At 38.5% G+C, this 26,606-nt stretch overlaps 1 protein-coding gene across 1 annotated transcript in view; it reads right to left on the reverse strand.

Annotated features, from left to right (window-relative positions):
• LOC108713422 (aggrecan core protein) overlaps nucleotides 1-26,606 on the reverse strand; it is a 103,434-nt gene that overhangs the window by 19,532 nt on the left and 57,296 nt on the right. The window contains exons 7-8 of the mRNA XM_018256919.2: nucleotides 21,542-22,630; nucleotides 14,490-16,175 (exon numbers count right to left, since the gene is read on the reverse strand). Of these exons, the coding sequence (XP_018112408.1) occupies nucleotides 14,490-16,175; nucleotides 21,542-22,630 (2,775 nt within the window). The remainder of the gene's footprint in view (nucleotides 1-14,489; nucleotides 16,176-21,541; nucleotides 22,631-26,606) is intronic.

Raw genomic sequence — 26,606 nt, forward strand, 5'->3', positions numbered from 1 at the left:
ACTTGGTCTCTGCCTGGACCATGAGTTATCCTGTCCGCCTATCTATTTTCCAGTATGCAAGTGTATATTCTTACCCTGCTATCCACTACGATCTGGCCTCTTTGCTCTCAGAACTCTCGTCTTGCTCCTCTCAAGTGAAGACCTGGCGGCATTTTAGTAGCTGAGTGCCCCTCCCGAAGCCAACGGCGGTTACTATAGGCAGAAGAGTGGGCCGTAATTGGGAGCCTGACATTAGTTCTGAGTTTAGGGTGCCGATCGCGACAACAGGAGTGAGTACATAGGACTTAGGTGCCTCAGTATATATTATTTCTTGGTGCATATTTATTAGACTAAGTACCGTCATAATGAAAGATCTAGGGCAGTGATTTTCACACTTTTTTCATTCATGTCCACCTTTTGGGTTCATCATTTGTTTTGGCCCAAATTAGCTCATTAGAATGCTAGAGTTACACGAATACATATGAGATATTTATTATAACTACTACCAAGAATACCTAAAATAGCTCATAGCTCTTCACTTCAAATCTCACCATAACTGACCTTCAAGCTGGGTTTCCATGACTAGCTAGGAGAGCAAAAATATTTTCCCCCCAAATTCTGCCTTAGCTAGCCTTCATGCTAGACTTTAGAGCCTCTCTATGGCATACCTCTCAACTCCACCAGATTTCCCAGGTGTTACCCAGTTCCGGACCCTCTCCCACGGGCTCTTATCACACTGTACACATGCAAAGTGAGCATTCAGTGACATCAAAAGGCTCCCCAAGGGGATAATCCACTTTCTGCAATTTCACTAGGATACTGGAGTTTGCTGTTCCTGGAGCAGAGGCCAGGTGTACATGTGAAATTACTTCCAAAGTATCCTCCCAATAGGCCACATACACAATTTTGGCGGCAGGCATAGTGTGCTACTAATACCCTGGGTGGCTGTATATACACCACTAGCCTTACTTTGCTAAGCATGCTATTGTAGTAAGAGTAAATTGCTATTATTGTTCCCAGTCATGTCTTCCTGGTTGAGTCAGCAAGAAATCTTGCTTGGAAGAATCTTTCTTTAAAGTGATACTGACACTAAAAAATTAATTTTAGCATATGAATGTACATTAAATGTACCTATAGGTCATGTTGATCATTTTTTGCTGAGAGGTTTGTTTTTGTATATAATTGTTAGTTGAAGTTCCTAAGCCTGACTCTCTGACACTCTGACTTTGCCAACCTGACTGTCCCATCTCAGCCTGTTAGTTACAGTTTCTAATGCTAACGGACTCCTGCTGCACAAATATGGCAGCCCCCTCATACAGGAACATGGGGGATCAGACAGGTAATGTAAAAGCATCATGCAAATAATTTATGGCAAAGTTAGAAGTAGCTTGCAAAGCCAATATTATAATAGATGTAAAAAAAAGTTTAATTTCAGGTGTCAGTATCTCTTTAAGCATGATTTCTCTCAGCACAGAATTTGAACTGTTCCATTCCATTAACTTTAAATATGTTGCTTTACTCCCATACATCTGTCATCAGTTACAGAGTTGGTGTGCTACATCAACTGTCTCAGAAAATCAGAGGGCTGTAATAGGTCAGTAGATATGTTATGGAGGAACAGATACTATACTGCCTGGAACCCACACTGACATTTTTAGTAGACTTTTGCTTTTAAACTCTTTCATTTTTGTTTACCTAAACATATTCTTTGTAACTTGAGAGCTTTAACTCTATACCAGCAGCACCATTAAAAAAATGTCAATATCACCTAGAGGTTATTTAAAAGTCTCATATATTTTGTCTTAGGCCAGATGAGGAAATCACTTGTGGTGTATAAATGTTATGCAGGCCACCAGTTGTGAGTACAGGTATGGGACCTGTTATTCAGTATGCTTGGGACCTGGTGTTTTCCAGATAAGGGTCACCTTATTGGATTACCATACCTTAAGGGTAAGGGCACACCTGGCGATTCAGGGAGATTTAGATGCCTGGCGACGAAATCTCCCCAAATCGTCAGGTGTGCCCTTACCCTTAGTCTGCTAGAAAATCTAACAAACATTAATTAAACCCAATATAATTGTTTTATATTAGGACTAAAAACATCTTAGAGGGTATCAAGTACAAGGTACTGTTTTATTATTACAGAAAAAAGGAAATCATTTACAACAAATAGTGATGGGCGAATTTGCGCAGAAAAATTAGCGAATTTCGCGAAACGGCGAAAAATTTGCGAAACGGCGCTGGCGTCTCGTTTTTGACACCGGCACCCGTTTTTTTCACGCCGGCGCCCGTTTTTGACGCCGGCGCCCGTTTTTGACGCGAATTTTCGCGGGCGTTTTGCGAATTTATTCGCTGGGGGCGAATCGCGCAAATTCACCACATAAATTCGCCCATCACTGACAACAAATAAAATTATTTGATCAAAATAGAGTCTATGAGAGATGGCCTTCCTGTATTTCTGAGGTTTTTGTATAATGGGTTTCTGCATAACAGATCCCATAGCTGTACTAGCCTTTTGGCCACTCCTGCAACTCTTGCCAAAAAGTCTTATTGTGACTTATTGGGTGGAATTCACAAAAGTGGTGATATTGAGACAAAATAAAAGTGGAGATAAAAGTGTCGGATTTCCCAACAAATTCACAAACCTCTATCTCCACTTTTGTGAATTTGCCCTGACTATGAGATGCTAATCCCTATTAATATGATAATAATTCCCCAATGGTGCACCTACAAGAGGTGTGAAGTGAAGATCGGGAGAACCAAAGCAGAGCAAGTCGGGAAAAAACCCAGTGCGCTCCGACCCTCATGGGCCCCCACCGGGCCAGACCCCTTCTCCCGATGCTTGTTTTTTTTAAAAAAAGGATTTTTGACGGCACGTAGCACAGCGCATGGCGCGTAGCAGTATCGGGATGGGGGGCCTGTAGGGGGGCCCTGGACTGGAATCCCGGGGGGCCCCGGGGCCCCCAGCTCGACCCTGGGCAGTTGAGTCAAAATTTAGATAGATTTCTGTTTGTGAATATGGAGAAAGCATTTTACTCTAGTTTACCACCACTTTTACTCCAAAATGGGCTATCTCCACTTTTGTGAATTTCCCCCATTGTGTCATTTACAAACCAATTACAATGTGCAATGTGCAGAAGTTGGATGCAAATTATCATATTTTTAATCCACAATCCAGTGCTTTGCCAGAATTTCAGCAAAATTGCCAGCACATGCTGAATTTGGCTCTACTACAATATAAGCACAGCATGCACTATTGCTAGAAGCATTAGTGCCCACTTCACTTGCCAAGTCAAATGTAGCCATTGGGTATGCACACTGTATAATACAGAGGGTGGACACTCACCTGCAATAGCAAAGATTTATTGAGGGCAACAATGTGTCCCATGTGTCATTGCCCTTATACACAGGTTTAGAACAATGAAATAATTGTATTATTTACCTTATTTTAATGAGCTATTAGAGGGCAATTCATCTTCATTAGCAAAACTGTAAAAACACATAAAACCTAATCATAAAACCTCCAGAAATATGATCAAACTTTCCATATCCTGCCAAATTTTAAATAAAATTGATGTGGAGGTGTGGCCATAAAATGGGCGTGGTCAAACATTTTGTTGCGCAATGAGCAGCAAATCTTTTTGTCCCTCTTTCTATTTTTCAAATGTTGGGAGGTATATTCTACAATAGATACAGTATATATACATGTATATATATATATATATATATATATATATATATATATATTGTAAGATATACTGAAATTGCTCATTAATTAGGGTCTTGCTGGGCCCCTTGCACTCATGGGCACCCCTGCAACTGCAGGGTCTGCTTCCTCTCTAATTATGCCAGTGTCACAACGCTTACTGTTGGTGAAGACTTGGGCTAGTTCATGAGATATTTTCTCCTATAGCAAACAGGAACAATAGAGGCACAGCGTGAATCATGTATCTATTTCTTTTCTTTAGTCATTTATTATTTTATGATTTTCCGAACCACTTTGATAAAGCAGATATGATTCCTTTATTAATGGTGCTGAATGAGTAGAGGATGTCACAGGGAGATTAAAGTGCTTAAATAATGCAGTAGCTGTACTTCCAAGTAATGAATGTATAATATTAAACAAGATATATGTTTGCAATGAATACTTAATTATTTATACAACTGTCATCATTATCTACTGATAACGAGTAGCCATTTCTTTTGTCTACAATCAATGATGCACCAGCTTAATCTCCTTTAGTTTATTACTGTGCTAGAGCCACCCCAGCCACATAGATCCTGAGTGAATGCTCTGTGGGGCTTTCTTATTACAGAATCTGATAATGTTTACAAGGTCTAGCATTAGCAATATATATATATATAATGCACAAAAGCCATGAATATCCTGTAAATTATATCCTTATAAACGGTGAGTTCTGATGTCATCAGTTATAAACGGTGAGTTCTGATGTAATTTCTGTCACATGACTCATTGAAACTTGTGTATTATAATAAATAAAGTACCCCCAGTTGTAAAATATGAGGATATTAGAAGTTACCTCGGAGTTCAATGACCTGTATAAAAACACTCGGCCTTCGGCCTCGTGTTTTTATATGGTCATGAAACTCCTCGGTGACTTATAATATCCTTATATTTTACAAGAGGGGGTACTTTATTCACTATATATATATATATATATATATATATATATATATATGTGTGTGTATATATATATATATATATATATATATATATATATATATATATATATAATTCTCCAATGAGTATCCGCACTCCAAGGCAATACAGAAAAGAGAGGGGTGCATGGTAATTTTGCATACACCAATAGTTTCCAAACCAGCACTCCCTTTAATGAAAAAATTTAATTTTATTGTTACATAGTATCTGCTTGCAACGTTTCGATGATCATCCTTGAAAAACGTTTTGGTATATATATATATCTATATATATATATCTATAGATACTGTATATATATATATATATATATATATATATATATATATATATATATATATATATATATATATATATATATATATATATATATATATATATAGACCACTGCTGCTGCAATTTTTTTTTCTTTTTTTCATACTCACTATGGCTAATATATAATCATAGGGGCAGTTGATAGAAGCAAACAACAATGTCTTTGCTTTAACTTGTAGTAGAAAAATCCTATTGCTAATTGGTTACTACTGGCAAATGCAATTTGACATTGAAAAAGCATCAATAAATATTGCTCTCTTTGCAGATTTTTCCCAGTCTTTCCTGCAAGGTTTCCATTCATCAGCTGCTGTGTAGCCATGGGGGCAGCCATTCAAAGCTGGAAAAGGAGAAAAGGCACAGGATACATAGCAGATAACAGATCCCTGTTGCAGCAGCCAGAAAGATCCAGATCTGTGGAGAGTGACAGTGCTGCTTGAAAAGAGTTTCCAGGAAGAAGGAAAAGGAAAGGCTGCATTTTGCTCTGCTTGAGAATGTATTTGAGCATTAGGGAGAGCCAGTTTCTATCTCCTGCCTGTGGATATTTTGGCCACTGTGTGTTTCCCCAGGGTGAGGACAGGTCTTGCTCGTGTACCTGCCACATGGGAATGGCTACTACTTTTAAAGGAAAAGGTACCTTGGGGCAGGTATCCACCCGGTATGGACAGGGCCGTATTTATGTTAAGGCACCCGAGGGCCTGTGCAGGTTTCGGATGGCGGCCCTCGGGTGCTTAAAATTATTTTTTTGAAATAAAAAAAAAAATGCCCAGCCTTTCCACGGATTTCCATTGGAAATCCATTGGAAATCCATTGGAAATTTGGTGAAAGAGCCAGTGGGTTGAGGGGTAGGTTGCTGGGCTGGTTTCCGGAACGTTTGCAAAGTCCTTGTGTGTGACGTCATATGCACGATATGCTGACGTCACACACACAATGTAGTGGGGTATTTAGGTCCGAGGTGGAGGCACTGCGCTGTAAATCCCAGTTCCTAGTACTTTTCATACGCAAAAGGGACTCAGGGCCCTGGATTTGCCAAGGGTTCATTGCTATTAAAAGAGACAGTAACCAAATTCGAGTTAAATATATATAGAGTTATATACACATATATATATATATAATGGGATTCTTCTACACTTATCTGTTATCTACTGCGTATCCTGTGCTTGAATGGCTGCCCCCATGGCTACACAGCAGCTTGTTTATATAAAATATAGTTGTGTTTGTGAAGCAAACACATCCGTTTTACCAGTGCAGGGTAACAGTACATCATATTGTCATCCCTTTTAAACACTAATTTTTTGATGTTACTGTTCCTTTACGTTCCATCAGCAATCCCTCCTTTAATAAATTAACTATTTTGTTAATACCAGCATTGGCACAGCAGCCTTGACAAACATCACAATAATGTTAAATACCTGATGCATCATGAATGGTTTAAAACATCTGCTGATCTGCAGTTCTCAAATATATGCATTGATCAAAAAAATGGGTCATCATTCAAATGGTGCTATTTTGAGGTCTCTACTGCATTGGCACAGTACCAGTGAGACAATTGCAGCTGGCAGTCATGTAGTTTGAAGCTGGACATACATATGCAGATTTTTGTCTTCAGTGTGGCTGATTTTAACTATACTATTTAATCATCTAGGCATGTAGGCCAGGGTGGTTTAAAGCACATACTGCAATTCTATCAGACCACAGTTATGTTTGAAAATACCATCTGCCAATGCACCATTCTCAACGAGTGCATAAAGAGACGATGAAGCGAAGGAGCGACACACACATTAAAGTAATCCACATAATAATGCACATTAAGATTTTGTCAAACTAGTGGATCTTTCTCCTTATCATCTGGGGGAAACCTTATCAACATACCAATGCAGTCTTTGTCCGATGTGATTTTCAGACATGCCTGATAGATATCTCGGGCAGATAAAACTGCTGACTTGGCCTGACTGAGCCAAATCAGCAGCTTAAAGGGCAAGTCAACCCCAAAATAATAATTTGGCAAATAAAAGAAAACATAATTCTAAGCAACATTACACTATACATGTGTAGCAAACCCTTGAGTGTACTTTTGCTGTGTATTAAGGCTGTGTGTGACCAGGCTTTAAAACTGCTTGTAGTGTACCCGTGCAACTCCTGGTACCTGGTGTAGATCAATGCAGCAGGATATTCAGCCAGACAGTTTCTTTGCAGTAAACTATAACTTGTTTATTTACAGAGAACAGTGGCAAGGTAGTAGTTCACAAGCACTTTGATGTTCACAGCAATCAAAGAATAGCTTCAAACAGCAATATTCCCTCCAGGGGGTACAAGGTACAGCAGACGTGCTAATACTCAATATGCCTTAAAGTTACAGCAACAATAGACTTTGGGAATAGTTACCACTCTCACTGGGCACTATCCCTCTGGTTGAGCACTAAAACCTGAGGTTCTCAGCCTGGGGTCTTGTATCTTGGCACCGGACTTGGTCCTTACCTCACCCACTGTATTCAGCCTGGGGTCTTGGGTCTTGGTACCCTATCTGGTCCTCAACTCACCCACTTTAGTCCCTGCTCTAGTGGTTCAAATACCACGGGGTCCTAACCCCACTATTTCTCCTCGGTGGAGCCACATCTGCTCTCTAGCTACCCTGTGCTCACTTTCACTCCTAGAGTGACTATTACTGTATTACTATCACTATCTCACACTTAACTAGCTTTACCGGCAGACCTGGACCTGTAGTACCTCTCAGTGAGGCAAAGTCCCAGGACAGACCCAGACCGCATGGTGCTAAACCCCTTTATATTGACAAACAGTGCCATCTAGTGGACAAACTCCATGAACTAATGTGGACCCAGCAAGGAACATAGTTGCCTGAGTTAACTAAAGGACCCTTAGGTGTCCAAATACTAAAGGGGAACTGCCTGCATAATTTAACCCAAATCTCAGGGTCCCTACACATGCATTAAAAATGCTCAGTGCTTATAAAGTTTTTTTGTAAAAACAATTGCTTTTAAAAGCAGTATTTGCCTCCTCCTGGTTATTACTTTTTAAACAATGTTGCCAAAGTCTTAGTTCCCCAGCAAAGACAGGTCTGTTTTGAATTGTCTTACATTTCAACAGTCTGAGCCACCAGGGCAGAGAATAGAAAGGGGCAGACAAACACTGCTTTCAATAGCAATACATATACAAATACATTTAAAACCATAGAAAAGTTGTAATGTATGTACATACCTCCCAACATTTTGGAAGTAAAAAGAGGGACAACAATTTTTTTCCCCACACATAGCGCAGCAATTTTTTTGGCCACTCCCCTTTCTGTGGCCATACCCCCTAATTACCATGTTTGTTTTACACAATTTGGCAGGTTATGAAAGTTTGAAAATATTTCTCCTTATCTAAACTGTGTTTTTGTGTCTCAAAATTGTTACAAAGTATCTTATTTGCACCTGTGAGCTGTTCTGGGCTTTCTGCTAAAAGCCAATTAAGTGAGAAACTTTGTTTCTTTTTCTGGCTGTTCAGTGCAGAGAAAAGAGGGACTTTCCAGTACAAATGAGGGACTGCGGGTTGAGCTGTCAAAAGAGGGACTGTCCCTCCGAAAAAGGGACAGTTGGGAGGTATGTATGTATATTGCAAAGTTGCTTAGAATTATGTTAGGGTTGACTTGCCCTAATCTGCCAGGTTATAGCCAGCTTTTGGCAATACTTGAAGCAACTATTGATGTTCTGGTTGCTCTAGAGTTACAGAGCCACAAGAAAACAGAAGGTTTTACTTCTCTGAAAGCAGTGCTGAAATTTAATTAGTGGAGCTGCACAAGCTAAATTGTCCTCTCAAAACAAACAAACAAATACATTTGCATGTGTTTTTTTTAAACTGAAAGAAAAGAGTGGCTGCAGAAAAGCCAGCACCAAAAATGTCTCTTTGCCACCCTGAGCCGAGAAAACACATTTCACACTCCCCTTAGAAGCCCTCTATAATCAATACATTTAAGACATTAGATCTGTTAGCAGGATTCTCAATAAAGCTTTCTGTAATGCATTCTATCACAGATGTTCCTTGCAGCTTTGTAAAGCTGACAGCGGCACAGTCATTTCTGAACCTTGTGGGATCAACTGGAGCTCAGCAAATAATCTGTGACAGCCCCCTGCCCCTTCCCCAGGTGAAAAGAAAGGTTCAAAGGTCTCTTTAAGAATAGATGGAATAAAGTGTAAAGGGAGTTAAAGGGTTATTTGTCTTCTTCTTCTTTTTTATCGGGAACAAAGGAGCGCAAGAAGTGGGGGCTGCCGTGTGGCGTGAATGCTCTATTTGTGACTCAGACAGTGATAAATGGAATTCTGGAGCGAGAGAGAAAGATACACAAATGGGTGGAGAATGGGAGTCTGGAGAAGAAAGGAAAAAAGTGTAAAGTGTGGGGCTGCAGTTGGGATTCAAAGCAGTGGATGGGGACCCAGTTGCTAGGGCTAGGCCAATTAAAGTGGCACCCTGTTTTACTGTCTTGAATATAAATGGAACTATTGAAGAGCTACCATGTTTTATATATTTGTAAACTTGGCTTGGGCTAAGTGGAACCCCAAAAAATGTTGAACCTCAGAAAGAAGCTTGAACAGCCAATATCTGAAGCTTGCTGGTCGATAAAATAGAGGGGGCCAACCAAACTCAAGACCTGCTATCTTTACAGGAATTAAAACAGAAATTCCCATTCACACATTCACACGTTTTCCTCAGCATGCAAATGCTTCACTTTGCGAGAACCACAGTCCATAACATAAAACACGCGACTATTAATAACCCGATAGATGACCTTTGGAAAGACAAATCGACTGTACGGTCTACTGCACAATTATATCATATAATACGAACAAACATAAACCTAGACTCCGAAGAATCGAATTTATTTAAATGGACGACTATTACACCGCAAATCCCTATCATAGAAATTTTAAAAGCATTTACGCGCACCACTCAGATGTTATCGACCAGCAGATACCAGGAAATGACACTACAAATTCTTCATAACTCATACCTCACTCCTGAAAAACGATATAAGATTGGGACTCTTCCCTCAGATAAATGCACTCGATGCACAGCCCTTAAAGCGGGTCTTCTCCACATGCTGTGGTCATGCCCTCAAATACAAACTTTTTGGCTGGAGGTAATCTCCTATTGGATGCAAATGACAAATAAACCAATCCAACCAACAATAGAATGGGCCCTATTTAGCATCACTCAGCAATACCGACTTTAAATAAAGGGGAGAAACATTTGGCAGCTCGGTTGGCAGCAGCGTTTGGGAAAACAATCTTACACCAATGGCTGTCTACGGAAATCCCATCAACCACACTTATGAAACAGAAACTGCACCATATCTTTCATATGGACTGGCTAGAAGCCTCGACGAGAAAAGATTTGCAAGCGGAAAATTTTTTTTCCACTTGGATCACATACATCAATAGTCTTCCCTCGCCACTTCGATTTTTAACCACTCACACCTTCATAAATACTCCATGGTATGACATGGAAATCTTGAAAGGTAATTCTTTGCTTCAAGAAACAAATGACTACATCCAAAACTCACTTCAAGGAACCAGACCATCCACAAGTTCACCCCCCAGGACTCACCGTACTAATAGGCTTCTGTCGTCTTACTTCAGGTAAATAGACCTAACCTGTCTCTTTGGATCTGGGAATCTGTGTCCAATCTCGGAATACTGATATATATGTAATATGAAACCGTGAAAATATAATGTTATGCTAGCTTTGTTTTATGTTTCTGTTTATTTTCTCTTTCTCTAAATGTATCATATCCTATATGGCATGCATATTTCCTTCACTATGTTGACTGATACTGGGACTTTTCTGATCCATTGATGTATGACATGCTTACGAAAATCTTTAATAAAAACAACTTTAAAAAAAAAATAGAGGGGGGCAATTAAATAACAATAAACCATTTATCAAAGTTCTTTCCAAGGTTTGTGAGGTTTTTTATACCTCAAATTAAGGGGCAGATGTATGAAGGGTCGAATATCGAGGGTTAATTAACCCTCGATATTCGACTAGGAACTAAAATCCTTCGACTTCGAATATCGAAGTCGAAGGATTTAGCGCAAATCCTACGATCGAAGGATTATTCCTTCGATCGAACGATTAAATCCTTCGAATCGAACGATTCGAAGGATTTCAATCCAACGATCGAAGGAATATCCTTCAATCAAAAAAACTTAGGCAAGCCTATGGGGACCTTCCCCATAGGCTAACATTGACTTCGGTAGCTTTTAGCTGCCGAAGTAGGGGGTCGAAGTTTTTTTTAAAGAGGCAGTACTTCGACTATCGAATGGTCGAATAGTCGAACGATTTTTAGGTTGAAGTAGCCCAAAAAACACTTCGAAATTCGAAGTTTTTTTAATTCGAATCCTTCACTCGAGCTTCATGAATCGGCCCCTAAGTCACAACTTGCATGTTTTCTAATTTAAGTAAAAACTCGATTGGGAAAAACTGGAATCAGTGAATTTGGGGTTAAAAACCCAAAAACTCAAATTAATCGAGTTTTCCACAGGAAAAAAATATTAATCGCTTGAATGAATCAAGTTTTCAAGCAAAACCCACTCCAAAGTTCATGAAGGTTATTAACATCTTCAAATGGGACCTCTGCCATTGACTTCTACATGACCTTGACAGGTTTTAGTTGGAGTATTTTCAGATTCAAGCTATTTCCAGCATTGGGGTACAATAAATCTCGAAAAAATTTTTTTACAAAAACCTGAAAAATTTTAGTTTTTTTTTTTTTTACAAGAAAATTAGCTTTTGACTGAAAACTACCCTTGAAAAAGTTGACCATTGATAAATCTGCCCCTTAATCTCCAGCAAAAAACCAAGCTCCATTTGATAATGAATAATAGGTTCAGCATATTGCAGCCAACAGTAGCGTTCATTGAGGGGGGCGGGCCCTGGTGCGTGATGCGCAGCCGGGCCCCCCCCCTCCGTACCGCCGCATTAGCCCGCATTTCTCAGTGGCCCTGGCCCGCTCGCACCCCCCTGCTCCCCCGGTAGTTCCGCCACTGGCACCCAAAGAAACAAACAAACAACAAATGTTGTTGAGCCAGACATCCTAAACAGCTGCATATTTAAAGCTCTTGCTGCCGATGACAAGTAGACAGGGTGCAACGTATGCAAACATTGCAGTTTTCACCTCTTTTTTGAACCCTGTCCCATCAGTATATGAACCCTACAGTGAATTTGGCAGGGCATTACAATGGGTTTTTTTGTGGTAACTTATGGAAATAGTATGCACACAAAGAAACAAATGCAGACAAATGCCTAGTTAGTACTTTGCCATTACCTACCAATCCATGGGAACCCCATTCAAAGGAATAATATTAGAAGTATCTCCCAAAAGTACCAGATCACTCAGGTTGAAATAACAATCAATCTTTTCCTAAAGTTGGTTATATGGTTTCCTTTACAGCAGTACAGTGCAATCTATCCTTGCAGGGCCATAAACATCACATGTTGCTACACAATCTGTTTACAGTTTAAATAGGGAGCAGCTTATGCAGGGAAATGATTTAACGGAAGAAAACTCCTACAAAAGAAATGAACCCCTGTGTTATTGCTGCAAGAACTGTTGAGGTAACATCTGACATGCCCTTTTACTTTATTGGAGGAAGACCCTTCCCATTCAAAAATATTCTAATGCAGTTTCTTTAAATCCTAAAGAATACACTGCATAGCAACTACAACAAGAAATGGTAGTTCTCTACACCCTAAAAAAATAACAAGACACTAGGCCTTGTTTATCATACTGGGTAAAAAACAGTGACCAAATACACCACACGTCACCAGACATCAGTGCGTAAAAACTGGTGTATTTTTCAAGCTGTGTATTGAGGTTTGGCAACCACCTACCTCTGTATATAAATCCAGAGAAAAAGTAAGCAGCTACTGGAGAATGCAATGGGAAAATACATAATTTATCCATCTTAGAACATACTTAATACTTTAGTTTTCTCATGAACTTTTACAGACTAAGCAAGATGCTAAGTTGTGTAATATAATGGCATCAAATGTGGCTTTTGGGCGTTTTTATTTTTGCGCGAATCATTTTACACTGTATGATAAATAGGCCTCTAAAACACAAATTCTGATACAGATTGTTTGATGATCTTTTTATACCTACTGTCGGTCCATTTTTCTGCTTACACAAACAAGTTTCTACCCTGTTAGGGCAGAGACACACACTGCTATTTTGGGAGATTAGTCACCCAGCGACAAATTGCTTCTTCTTCGTGTGACTAATCTCCCCGAACTGCCTTCCAGCCGGCTAGAATGTAAATCGCTGACAGGATGGCATTCGGATCGCTTTAGCTTTCCAAAGTTTCCTTGTGAGGCCATCTCGGGTGACTTCTGAGTGCCATCCTGCTGGAGATTTACATTCTAGCCGGCAGGAAGGCAGTTCGGGGAGATTAGTCGCCCCAAAAAATATGCTATTTGTCGCTGGGCGGCTAATAAATTCCGAAATAGCAGCGTGTGTCTCTGTCTTTAACATTACTGATACATAAGGCATGGTGTGTATGGCCACAAAACTGAACCAACAACTGGAATGAATAAGAGAGATTTGAAAGCCCACCAGTTAGATTCCTGTTCTTATTAGCAGGACATAAACGAGAAGTCTGTTGTGAAAGCAAAGTGAGCTTATAATGAACAGCATTCATGTGAGACAGACTAAAACACACACAGAACATATGTTTTACACCAAATGTGTAACAAACGGGAGTGTTAGCTAGACTAGTAGCTTTAAACTTGAGATCACTCTTTTCTGAATACCATGGTGTTATGGGCATGAGAAGGTGTAAAGTCTCTTGATGAAAATGAAGTATTAGATATGGAATTACTAAACAAAAACCCTTATTAAATCTATGGCAGGCCCTGAATGGGCTCGCTGGGCCTCATTAACAGAATACTGCTGAAATATTTTCCCTTCTTGCATTGGCAGAGGGCAATGAATATGCACAGTTACCATAGAAACAAGACTGCCACGGTCACTTAGATGTATGGAAGATTTTGCGAAGCCTCTGATTGTTAACCATTTTGTTCATTTGAAAGCAAATACTTTCTTGGGATGCATGCAACAGTTTCATATATCTTTGCCATTTTAAATTCTCATTCGTATGGAATTTTAATCACACCGTGAAAAGCAATGGTCCCAGAAAATCATAACTCTAATTATTATCATTTTATTTTCCAGCGGATGAACCCAAATGAATACTTACTGCTGTTCCCTGCTTTGCTAGGCTGTCGCCTTTAATACCCGTTAAGGGCGCCTATGTTTATTGCCCTTGTAATGGAGAAGGGTAATAAATGACAATCAGTGTTAAAATTGGCAGGGACAAAATGTATAACTTTGCAATATTTACTGAGTACTCATTCCCTGTCTTTTGTGCTTTTGTACTGAGTAATATTATCAGAACAAAACAGCGAGAAGATTGAACACTCAGCAGATTGATGTTCACCTCTCATGTTCTACAAAGACTAGAATTACCTTGCGTGCTTGTGTGATCTTCAATCATCCATAGGGAACTATCTTCATCTAATCCACTTCCCAGGTCTTTTTCATGAACTGCTTCCTCTTCTATTTCAGATGTTTCTGTGTTTACTGGGTATTCTATTACTGAATCTAAGGTGGATTGCTCCTCTTTCTGAGATGGTGAGATGGAAACATGCCCATTGTAGCCTGTTTCATATCCAAACGTTACAGTTGGAGGGGAGGCTTGCTCACCGTAATTATTATTAAGTACTGATGCCAACCCATCAAAGGCAGATTCTGTTGGTGCTGTATTTGGCTGAACAATTGTAGAAGATAATGATGTTCCAAAAGCATCTTCTTCAAAGCTGGTGCTCGCAGTAATTAAATTGGGTGTTGGAAATGAGTTGCTAGTTTGCTGTGCAAGCTTAATTTTGTTCTCTGCAGCTGTACTCAACCTACGTGTCTTGTCTACTAGTTCTACCAAATACTCATCAGCGGCAACAGTTTTATTGGAATCTTGTGGCGAGATTGGTTTTGTCTGATTCCTAAATTCTGAATAATTCTGACCATCGCCTGGACTGAGCTGTAACGCACTGACAGAAGTTTGATGCTTTGGAAGATTGAAAGAGGTAACATTCTTGTTTCTAGGGTTTTCAGTGGTCATAATAAGTTCCACTCTCTCTGTACTGTGTGTAGGTTTCTGTAGGTTATCCGAGTTCATTGCCATGTCTGTAGTAAATGGAAATGATGGCTTTGACAAAGCTTTGTCCATTCTCCACCCTTCTAACTCAGTATTCTGTATACTAGTCATGTTGATCAAATACTGAGTTGTCATTTCTGCTGTTTTCACTTTTTCCTCTGGGGAATAGCTGTCATCATCAGGTGGATGCACTGTGTTTAGCATGGCAGGTTCATGTTTCCTAAAGGCACTGTCAGAAATACTTGCATCTGAGACATTAAGCTCCTTCGAGATAACCTCCTTTGTTTCTAATTGAGCCATTATTTTTTTGAAAGTGGATGCCAGCTTAGCAGAGAAGGTCCTTTCTTTGCCTTGTCTTTCTTGGAAACTAGGATATTGCTCCTCATTCTCATCCAACTTAATCGTTCTGTCCCTCAAAATGGATTTTGCTTCAGTGTTGGAATGGTCTACAGTTGGGAAATAAAAGTCATCAGAGATCTTTGTTACAACAGAAGGCTTTGGTAATGCCGGGGAATTTAAAAGAAACAAATTATTCTCATCTCTCTCCTTTGAATCTCCTGAGAAACTGTCAATGTTTTCTGGTGTTGGCAGAATCTCAGTTTTGGATGGAATATTAACAGTCATTTCAGCAGTTCTGCCATAACTGCCATTTGGTGATTTCTTGTCAACAAAAGCATTCTTGCTCATATTTCCTGGGTGTCTCCAAATACTTTTTTGTTTGGAACTTGTGGTGCTTTGCAAAGAATTACCTTCCATGCCAGGAACAGTGACAGCCTGTGGAAGATCTTGTACATCAATAGGAGAAATTTGGTTTACACCAAGCATTGCCCTGTAGTAGCTTTCCAGCTGTCCATTGCCCATTGGGTCCATCGTTGGATGGTTGCTGAATATATCAGTAAATTCTTGCTGTTCAGGCTTATTAATATCATCATTAACATCCAAATGAGTTGCAAATGATGTCAGGCTGTCCATTTCCTTGTCTTCTTTCTGTTCATTCAGACCTGTGATATAAAGGACAGGGGAGTTAGGTTTGGAACAAAAACATGGATCATATAACCTAGAATAAAGCAGTTAATTTATAATATATTCTAATTGAAGCAATTATTGCTTTTATGAAGTAGAAGTCTAATGTAATCCTTACAATCTATTAAATTTTCTTTTCTGCCCAAGGTTGTTTGCATCTGTTGCTATACGTGAAGCTACCACCCGTGCTAACAGTAGCTGAATTAATAGCACTTCTGCAAATTAGTTCACTAGTTCAGAAAATAAATTTCTTGCTCAAGATTGCTCTATAATTTCTTTCTGCACTTTACTGCACACTTATGACATAGCTCTGAAGAACAGAACTTCTAGACAATTGTTAATGCACATTGTAACCAGCTAATAGTTTCATGGGTTAAGTACTGTAGCTCTCCAAACAGCTAGGTCAAAGGCCAAAAAACTGCTCTGTCTCATTGTCTTCAAAGACTGCAACCTTTACAAATGTTTCCTAAGACTTAAATTCTAACCATTTTCTTCACTGGAGAAAGAAATAGGGGTGTACAGTATATTTAAGGTAATTGCTCAGTTTTGGGCACATTATATCTTAATACACATATTAAAAAGATGAAGAGTGGGAGGCAGAATCAGTGAGAAGAGTAGAAGAGATGCAAGAGGAAGTAAGGGAAGTAGAATTGGGAATAAACAGTAAATGAAGACTGGGAGGAAAATAATAAAATAGAAGTTGAGAAAATGTAGAAAAGAGTTTGGATTTATACATGCAGGGTTTTAGCATTAGAGTTGGGTAAAATTACTTTTTCATTTTGCAACTATTCTTTTACTACTTGGTACCCAAATATAGCTGAGGGAAAAATAATGGTGATTTGGGGATGGGATTTTAAGATAATTCAGAGCACAAAAAATTGAGATTGCATTAAAGTAATTAATTCGATTTGCTTTCATTTGGCATTTATCGTTTATGGTTTATTCACCTTCAGTTTCATTTTTTAGAGGTTTCAAGGCTTAACTACAAACAATTGAAACTTACCCCAGTGTGATAACACACAAGTGATCAGATATTTGCTTTAATTATTCTACCTTTAATAGACTGATCTAAGCTAACTGCTGACAGCTATGAGTTACTAAACTGTTGCACAATTTCACTGTGTTTATAAATGAGCCTATCTTTCATAATGTACCTCTACCAGCTCTATCTACCAATAATGGAAACACTCATTATCATTTCAGGGCAACAATGTTTCTTGGAACAGTTCAATTTCTTTATCTCAATAACTGAAATATGCACCACCCAGGAAGCTTATATCTTCTCTGCTTATAATAACATTTGCCTTGTAGTTGGAGCAAAGAATAGCTAAATGTTGCCTGGAATGCTGAATGCTGAAAGTATGCTGAGGTTTATACTACATATCATATATAGTTTATATTATAAAGATTTATAGGTTATATAAAGCAATTCACACTTGAGGGACAACAATTCCATGAGATGAAGTTTATTGGCAAGGTGACAAAAATAAATGAAGCCCTGATGGGACTTTATCAATGGTGAAAAAAAATTCAAAAAAGGAGTCATGTGTACTGCTTGCTGTCCTGAAACAAAGGTCAGTGCTACAGACCGAAAAGTGGTGCTAATTTAAATAAAACATACACTTTTTTGTGCAGGACTTTGTTCAGTATGTTTTTTACTGACACCCTGGCATGTGGACTTCTGAAAGGAGTGATCTATTGTTTTGTTTTTGTATATATAAATACATGTATACAATATATATATATATATATATATATATATATATATATATATATATATATATAGTATATTATTGCATATATTAAAACTGGGTCAACATTTATGTGCAAAATGGCAGCATGCATGCTCAATAAAGGAGGATTCTGATCTGCAACATCATCAAAACACCTGCTACTGAACCCACAACCACAGAACAATTTACAGCTTCATTGTAAGGTATGCTTTTTTTCTCGCAATAAGCATTATTGACAGTTTTATGTTATATTATAACTTGCAACTCCATATTTGTATGCTAGAAACTTGGGAAACCACAGGACTTTTTACATATGTATTTATATATTAAAGCATTCAAACAAAATCCATGTTTGCCCAAAGGGAACTATTTTATATAATACACAAATGCCATGAATATCTTAATTATATCCTTATAAACGGTGAGTTCTGATGTCATCAGTTATAAACGGTGAGTTCTGATCATTTCTGTCACATGACTCACTGAAACTTGGGTATAATAAAGAAAGTACCCCCAGTTGCAAAATATGAGGATATTATATATTTTATAAGAGGGGGTACTTTATTCACTATTTAAGTCCCTAGTGTTTGGCTCATAGTGAACAATGTCATATCCTGTAACAGCTGCTGTGAATTCATTATTTACCTAGTTACATTATGTTCTCTTAAAGCTCAAAGAAAATCATTTCATTGGCTGTAAGTGGTGGTGCTCTCACCTCTGCCATGATGAATCTTATAGCTACAGGGCTGTTGTAACTAAACACTCATATATCTGTTCCTTCAACCCTGATTGATGAAGGTTAAGGCCAGACTCTTATACACTGTATTCCTACAAAAATGGAAGCAAGTCCATCTTCCTGACACTAATTTCAAGCCTGGATGCCTCTATACCCTTTTTCAATATCCACCCCTCCTCTTTGTTTGATGAGCGGTCCACATTTAATCAATGACTACTACTCGATAGCAAAGAGATTAGTCAGATGTGTTTATTAAAAAAGCTGTCAAAGTTTCTGTCCCAAAGCCAGATGCTCCTCAAGGGAATATTAATTCTGACTTTAGCCTAAAAGCTGAGGCTAAAGCACTTAAACACCTGCCACAATTGCTGGTAATTATTAAACACTTTATTCTTCTGATATTTTTCAGTAGTCCAGCTCAATAGTGTTTTAACGTGTGAGTTTGAATAAAAAATACAGTAAATATTATACAGGCTATTGTGTATTCCTTTATGTGAGCTCCCTGTGCTGTCATAATGCAAACTGTGCTTGCCAGCATGTGAAGCGCCTCATGTTAACACACATCAGTGGATATGATAATGTTTGTCACATTTTGAAGTAACAAAATATGTGACTTTGATTCAAGCGATGTAGCAGGCTGCTCTTGCAGGATAAAATTCATTCTGTGGAGAGAGCTGCAGAAACCAGAGAGAACCAGTGTGAGGTGGGCCGTCAGCATCATTAGGTAAACACAGAACTGTGGAAAGTTCATTATTGGGAACCCGCACTGTAATCAAGACTGTGATTTCATTGCTAAATGAAGCTTGTAACAAGGGATAAAGGCAATTTATGTGTGCACAGCAGGAGCCCAAGGAACCGAGCAAGTCACTATGTACACAAAAATAAGAATTCTGCATTTAAGATTTATCAGTGTAGCTTTTAAGGTCTCTTTCAAATCTTTACAATCAATTACTATATAAATTCTTACACTTACAATTCTTACAATTCTTATATTTAATTTAATCTAACTGTTTCCCCTGTATTTGCTGATGGATAGAACCCTACTTGGGGGTTCTTACTCCTTTTGAATCCTCCTATGTGCCATTCATTCCATGCCTATAACAAAGATATTTTCTTTGTTTAATCCCAGTTATTGTTGCAATATTCATTTATGGCTGACTGGTGACAAGCGAACCTAGCCCTGCAAAGAACTCATGAAATGGTAACATTTGTTGGCTAAATGTTGGAAGGGCAACTAAGCTAGTAAAAGGTATGAGAAATCTCAGCTATGGGGAAAGACTGACCAAGTTGGGGATGTTCATGCTGGAGAAGAGGCGCTATGGGTTGATATAATAACTATGCATAAATATATAAGGGGATCAAATAATAATCTCTCTTATGCCAGTAGGTCTTTCCATCTGACATAAGGTCATCCATTCTGATTAGAAGAAAGGAGGTTCCAGCTAAATATTCGGAAGGTTTTTTACAGTGGGAGCTGTGGAATTAGTCGTACAGGCTGATACATTAGATAGCTTTAAGAAGGGGTTGGATGGCTTTTTAGCAAATGAGGAAATACAGGGTTATGGGAGATAGCTCATAGTACAAGTTGCTCCAGGGACTGGTCCAATTGCCATCTTGGAGTCAGGAAGGATTTTTTCCCCCCTCTGAGGCAAATTGGTGAGGCTTCAAATGGGATGTTGTATATTTTATTAATTATAATGCTTTTTCTCCTTTTGTGTGCTTTTCTGTATTGTAAGTATGTTCAGCACTGTTTATCCTTGTAGCAGGCACAATCCATAATGTTTTTTTGATCCTTACTTCCTAGCCGAATTGCTGCAGGCCTTTGCACTCTGTTTTGCTAGAGATTCTGTATGGGATTTTTTCCTGGTTTCTGGGTTCCCTCTGCACCTCATGCCAGGTATAAAACTGATGTGATGCACAACACAGTGTATGTGAGCGCAAGGCATCATCTATTGACCCCTATTGTTTTTATTATTTTTCTTACAGCTGTTCATCTCTTTAGCCATTTAATTGTAAGTTTCTCACCCCAAGAGTTTTCCTGCAGCAAACTAGCCCCCTCCCAATCTGAACCCGGCCCGGCCCGCTCTGGCCCCTCTATTTATAGACCTGTGCCTGTCCTGCGGTAACATCACAAAAAGGGTGGAGCAGTGCAGGTGCAAGTCTATAAATTCAGCGAAGGGAAGCCAGAACCCGGCAGTGTGAGGTTGCAACCCTAAGATTTTTTGCCGGGTCCTGTGGGTTTCAGGCAGGCCTGCACATCACTACTAGAAACCCATTTATATATCAAAAACTATAAGAAAAAAATCAATAATACCTTGTTGAAAAAAAGTATTTTCTTCAGTTTTGTTTTATGTTTATTAGCAATTACAATTCCTCTATCATGATCTGGATAACTAGCAACAACAAAACTGATACAGATGATAAAGTGTTGTCGTTTGCATGCACATTTTACATGTTCATTTGGTCTGTGATTTAGAAAAGTCAATGTTGTCAAATAATAACATTAAATATAATGAAGTTTCTGTATCATAAATCTGCACTAAACAAAATATACCATCAACATTTTTTCTGGGGGACTTCATTGGCGTTTGCAAGTTTATATATGTTTTTTCTTATAAATTTCAATCAACCCATTATAGATATAACTTTGACTTGAGTGGGGCCCACAAAAAGCAATAGGCAAATGGCCTACTGCTTACCTTCACTAACAATGATGTCCATAGACAGGATTGCTAAATACAGCAGGTGACCTTTTCTGGAATCTACACTGTAAGGATAAGAAGTGCAGTTGCCACTTTAGGGAATTATACATTTTAAGTTATTCTACCAATACATCTTTCCCTTACAAAATAGAGTGGATTTATTTCAAGGATCTTACTTGTCTTTTTGCCAGTGGTGCCATCAGCTTCATTAAACACAGACTGTGACTCCTCCGATGTATGCAGAGTCGATCTTTGAAATGCCTGTGTAGTCAGATCAACATTAGTCTTCTGCATTTCATCATAGACAAGATGGATTTGTGAATCAACATTTTCCTCATTGTCATTCACCCTTTTTTCATTTTTCTGTAGCCCTTCATGGATATTCTGGTCACTGTAGCCTGTATCTTCAGTAAGCCTTATTTTACTGTGTTGGTTGGGCTCTTTAAATAGACTGGATTGGTGTGATGATATACTATTTTCTTGTGAACTTTTGGGAAAATATATTGAAGGTTTAGATGTTTCAGGTATGGCTGACGTTGCAATGTTATTTAAAGCATCTGTTTCTTGGAACACTGAACCTCTGCCATCTAATGATATATGCAAAGAGTTTCTGTCATCCTCAGGAAGAGATCTGGGTTCATTGACTAAGGTTTGCTTATCCACAGAATAGTCAAAACCTGGAAGTTCTTCTTTTGAATCTGCGACTGGTTGCTCAAGAAAATCCCTCCATGTGGCTTCCCTTGATTTTACTTCTCTGTCTACAATATTTAAGGACCAGTCTTCCTCTCTTAACCGGGAAGCAGAAGGCTGTCTAGATTTATTCCTTAAGGGATCACTAAATGATTTTGCCTGTCCTACTTTTTGAGTTGTTGTTTTTATCTCTTTAATTGTCCCAGAAGTTAAGGTTTCGGTCCTAAAAGAAAGTAAGTAATCACCTTCCATTGGTTCTGTGGTAACAGTCTGTATGTGTTCTTTAGATGAAACCTGAAGGACCTGCTTTGGAGGCAAAACATTGATCTCCTTTGCAATTTCTTTTGAGCTTCCAGGTATTTGTGGATAACTACCTTCCGTTTGAAATACCCCATGTGTTGTAGTAGATATTAAACTGTCAGTAGAAGGCAAAGCATTATTAAATTCCAATTCTTTTGTCTGCCCTGACTCTTGACTTTGAAGCTCTGTATTTATCAGCCTGAGGTCTTCTTGCAGCATGAAAGCTGGTCCTTGTTGTTTATTTCCCAGTAGGGTGGGGGCTGTTGTTTGAAGAGCTGTTGAAAGGCAACATGTCAGAGGGATATATTAGAATCCTATCATGCTGAACGAAAAGAAAAATAGGAAATATATTGAAACTGAAAGATCTAGATTAATCAACAGATATAAAATTACACGAAAAACGTTAATATGATTAGCATACAAATCCTCTTCATGAGAAGTGACTGCTCAGCACCTTTCTATGTACCAGGAGCTATACCACCCACTTGCAGAATATTAAATCATTATTCTGCAATCTCTGTCAAGGTAAAAACTGTGTCTGGAGTATAAAGGTCTCTGAGAATATCAACGGGTTTTTCTAAGTTGCACCAAAGCTCTGGTAGGCAGAGGAAAAACAGACAGAGCACTTGAAGCAGATAACAAAATTGGCAAAATCAAATGTCAGGTGTCATTAGACACATAGGGGCACATTTATCAAGTGTCGAATTTCGAATTTGAAAAGCTTCGAAATTCAAATTCAAAAAGACCAACACAAATGAAGTAATTAAGTAAGTAAGTTTTTTTTTTGGCCGAATAGGTCTGTTTTCGATCGCATAGGTCTGTATTTAGCCCCCATAGGCTAAAATGGTTTTAGATGGCGAATGTTCGAAGTCGAATTTTTAAAGAGACAGTACATGATAAATTTCGATATTCAAATTTTCTAATTTTTTTCAAATTCAAATTGAATTTGGATAATTCCCTACCTTTGAAAAATCTGCCCCCTAGTTTTAAGTGCTCTTCTGCCTTTTTAAAAACTAAAACTATCCCTGTTGTGGGACCTTACCAAACTCATATTTCATCAGCGACCACCATTTTCCTAATATCCCCTATGATTTCTATCAAATTTACCCAAATTCTACATTTGGGATTGTGAACGTCTCCCTTCATAATATGGTTTTCCTATAGTCTGTGGTGAAAGAATCAAATTATTTTTGCTCATGGCTCCTTCTTATGTTCCCAGTACTCACCATTTCACAGACTTATATGTAGCAATGAAGTATTAATGTTAAAATGTCCATAGAATTATGTATATTGCTAAAAAAATCTATGACCAACATAAGCAAAGCAGGTGAAGCCTTGGTTTGAGTGAGAGATCAAAATAAAGGTTGTGTTATTCAAAGTCATTTCAAATAGAGGTTAGTGAAAGTCATTGTGGCATATGTGAGGGTTTAAAGTGAATATCGAGAAAGATCTAGGGGCTTAAAGGTAATTACATATGAGTGATCCGGCTAACGTAATGAGCGTAGAAGAAAGAAATTGATTATTTTTCAGTCAATACATTTGTCCTGAGTAATCCTTTCCAATGAACATTTGAAAGAAACCCTAATCAGATAAATGATTATGACCTTATAGAACAATAGAGTATGGAGATAAAAATATGTGAATGAGGCCATTCTCTGTTCATTTTCAGACATTAAACAATTTGACCAAACCCATGAACTGCTATTTTGAGGTTTCTTGCAAAGACAAGTGTTAGTAATAAAAACCTAAGGAAAAACCTAAGTAATGAGTGTTCTCATCCTGGCCACATTCTAAACATAACTTCAGGCCTAAAATTTGTTTCTGACTGCAAAGGTGAGTCAGTCAGTCAATATAAGTGAGTCACACAAGTCTCTCACTTATTACAAGGATATTTTAAAATAATTGTTTATTATGACTCTCTTATATGGAATGATAAACCTCCCACTCACTCACTGTGCGACTATGTGACATTGACCTTCATATAAAGTGACTCATCTCCCATCCAGTTTTGCCATCAGGAATGAGGGCTTATATACCACTTGGCTACACATCTGATCTGCCCAAACCCTATTCAATCTGCCCAAACCCCACCTCTTTAAATGGAAGCCACATGTCATTGTGGCAGTCTGGGCAACATTGCTTGGACTAGGACCCTGACAGTTCTCCTCCCCATTCAATGGCAGCCTTACTGCTGCCTTAACGGAGAATTCAACCCTTAACTTAAAAAAGTTACCCCCTTACCCTACATAGACCCCTCTCCCTCCTCCTCCCCAGCCTAGCTGCTAACCCGGGGAAATGCCCCCTTTTACTTACCTCTCAGATTAAGGGATTGCAGTGCACGGCAGCCATCTTCCAGGTCTTCAGTAATCCGGTTTGCGACAACTGCGCCTGCGCCAAAATAGACGGAAATTGCAGAAGACCCAGAAGATGGCTGCCGTGAACTGCGATCCCTGAATCTGCACTGAGCAGTAAGTAAAAAGTCCCCAGGGTAGCAGCTAAGCTGGGGTAGGAGGAAGGGAGTCTACATAGAATAGGGGGTAGGTTTTTTTTTTTTTAAAATAAGGGTTGAATTCTCCTTTAAAGGGATGTGTTTAACTTTGCTATGGCCTATATTAAGACAGGATGAGTGCACTGATTAGTCTTAAAAGTCTTTATTCTGTACAGGTGATTGTGCAGGCTGCATTGTTGATAAGAAATATGCGTATTTATATGTATTATATGCATTGCCTTCAGACCAGTTCTATATTTTTATGAATCCTGCTCAATTTTTAATTAACAGCACTAGATATAAATGCTTTTTATTGTTAATGTTAGAAAATAAATATTGAAATGTGCATATGTATTAAATCCTTTCACTTTAAAGGAGAAGGAAAGCTACAGAAGCAATTTATTGCCAATAGATCAGCCACAATAGTGCAAGCTATAACACTATATTGATTCTGCAGTACCTTTACCATACCTAAGTAAACAGCTCTAGATGCTCTCTCTGTTTGTTTAGGATAGCAGCTGCCATAAAAGCTTGGTGTAAACTCACTTCCTGCCTGAGTCTCTCCCTGCTCACTCATAGTTCTGGGCTCAGATTACAGCAGGGAGGGGAGGAGGTGCAAACTGAGCATGCTCAAGCCCATGCCCTGGAGGTTTATGCTGAAAACAGGAAGTCTGATACAGAAGTCCATATATACACAAAAGAAGGAAGGAAATGTTTCCTTTTGAGGACTCAGAACAACATTTCTTTGAGAGTTTACTGGTGTATTTATACAGACCTTTCAGATAAAGCTTACTTAATTTTAGCCTTTCCTTCTCCTTTAAAGGGGTTGCTCACCTTCTAAAACTTTTTTTTCAGTTCAGTTGTTTTCAGATAGTTCACCAGAAAGGAATTATTTTTTCAATTACTTTAATGTCACAAGAAAATACTTCTAATTTTTAAAATTGATTTCCTTTTTGTCTGCAATATTAAAACAGTACTTAGTACGTGATGGTAATTAAGGTACATAAATCCATATTGGTGGCACGAACAATCGTATTGGGATTATTTAATGTTTAAGTCTAAATGATTTAGACCAGTGATCCCCAACCAGTGGCTTGTGAGCAACATGTTGCTCACCAACCCCTTGGAAATTGCTCCCAGTGGCCTCAAATCAGGTGCTTATTTTTGAATTCCTGGAGGCAAGTTTTGATTGCATAAATCAGCTGTACTGCCAAACAGTCCACATAGGGGCTCCCAAAAGTCAATCACCGCCCATCTTTGGCACTCCCAGGAACTTTTTGGATGTCTGTGTTGCTCTCCAATTTTTTTTCACATTTGATTGAGGCTCACAGGTAAAAAAGGTTGGGGATCCCTGATTTAGATTTATGGTATGGAGATACAACTTATGGAAAGAGCCCTTATTTGGAAAACCCCAGATCCCAATGATTCCAGGTAATAGAGCCTTTATAAATACACCCATCTTTGCAATCTTTGTTGTGCTCCTTGCTGCTATCCATATTTCCATGATCACCTACATGTTATTTAAAAACTACTAGTTTCATATTAAGCTTGGAAATCAGTTTTAGGTTTTGCTGACATTACCAACAACCAGTGATCATTATGGTGCAGGAAAGAGACGCATTCTTTACCAATATTCTCAGTATCTCATCTCAATTACCAATCACTAAAGAATTGCAGCTTACATTAAAGTGACCGAGCAAGATAAGACTGATTACTTACAAATATCTAAAAGTCAATACATTTTTCATTTTAGCATATTTTTT

This window comes from Xenopus laevis, chromosome 1L (genome assembly GCF_017654675.1).
Source record: "Xenopus laevis strain J_2021 chromosome 1L, Xenopus_laevis_v10.1, whole genome shotgun sequence".
Lineage (NCBI taxonomy): Eukaryota > Metazoa > Chordata > Amphibia > Anura > Pipidae > Xenopus > Xenopus laevis.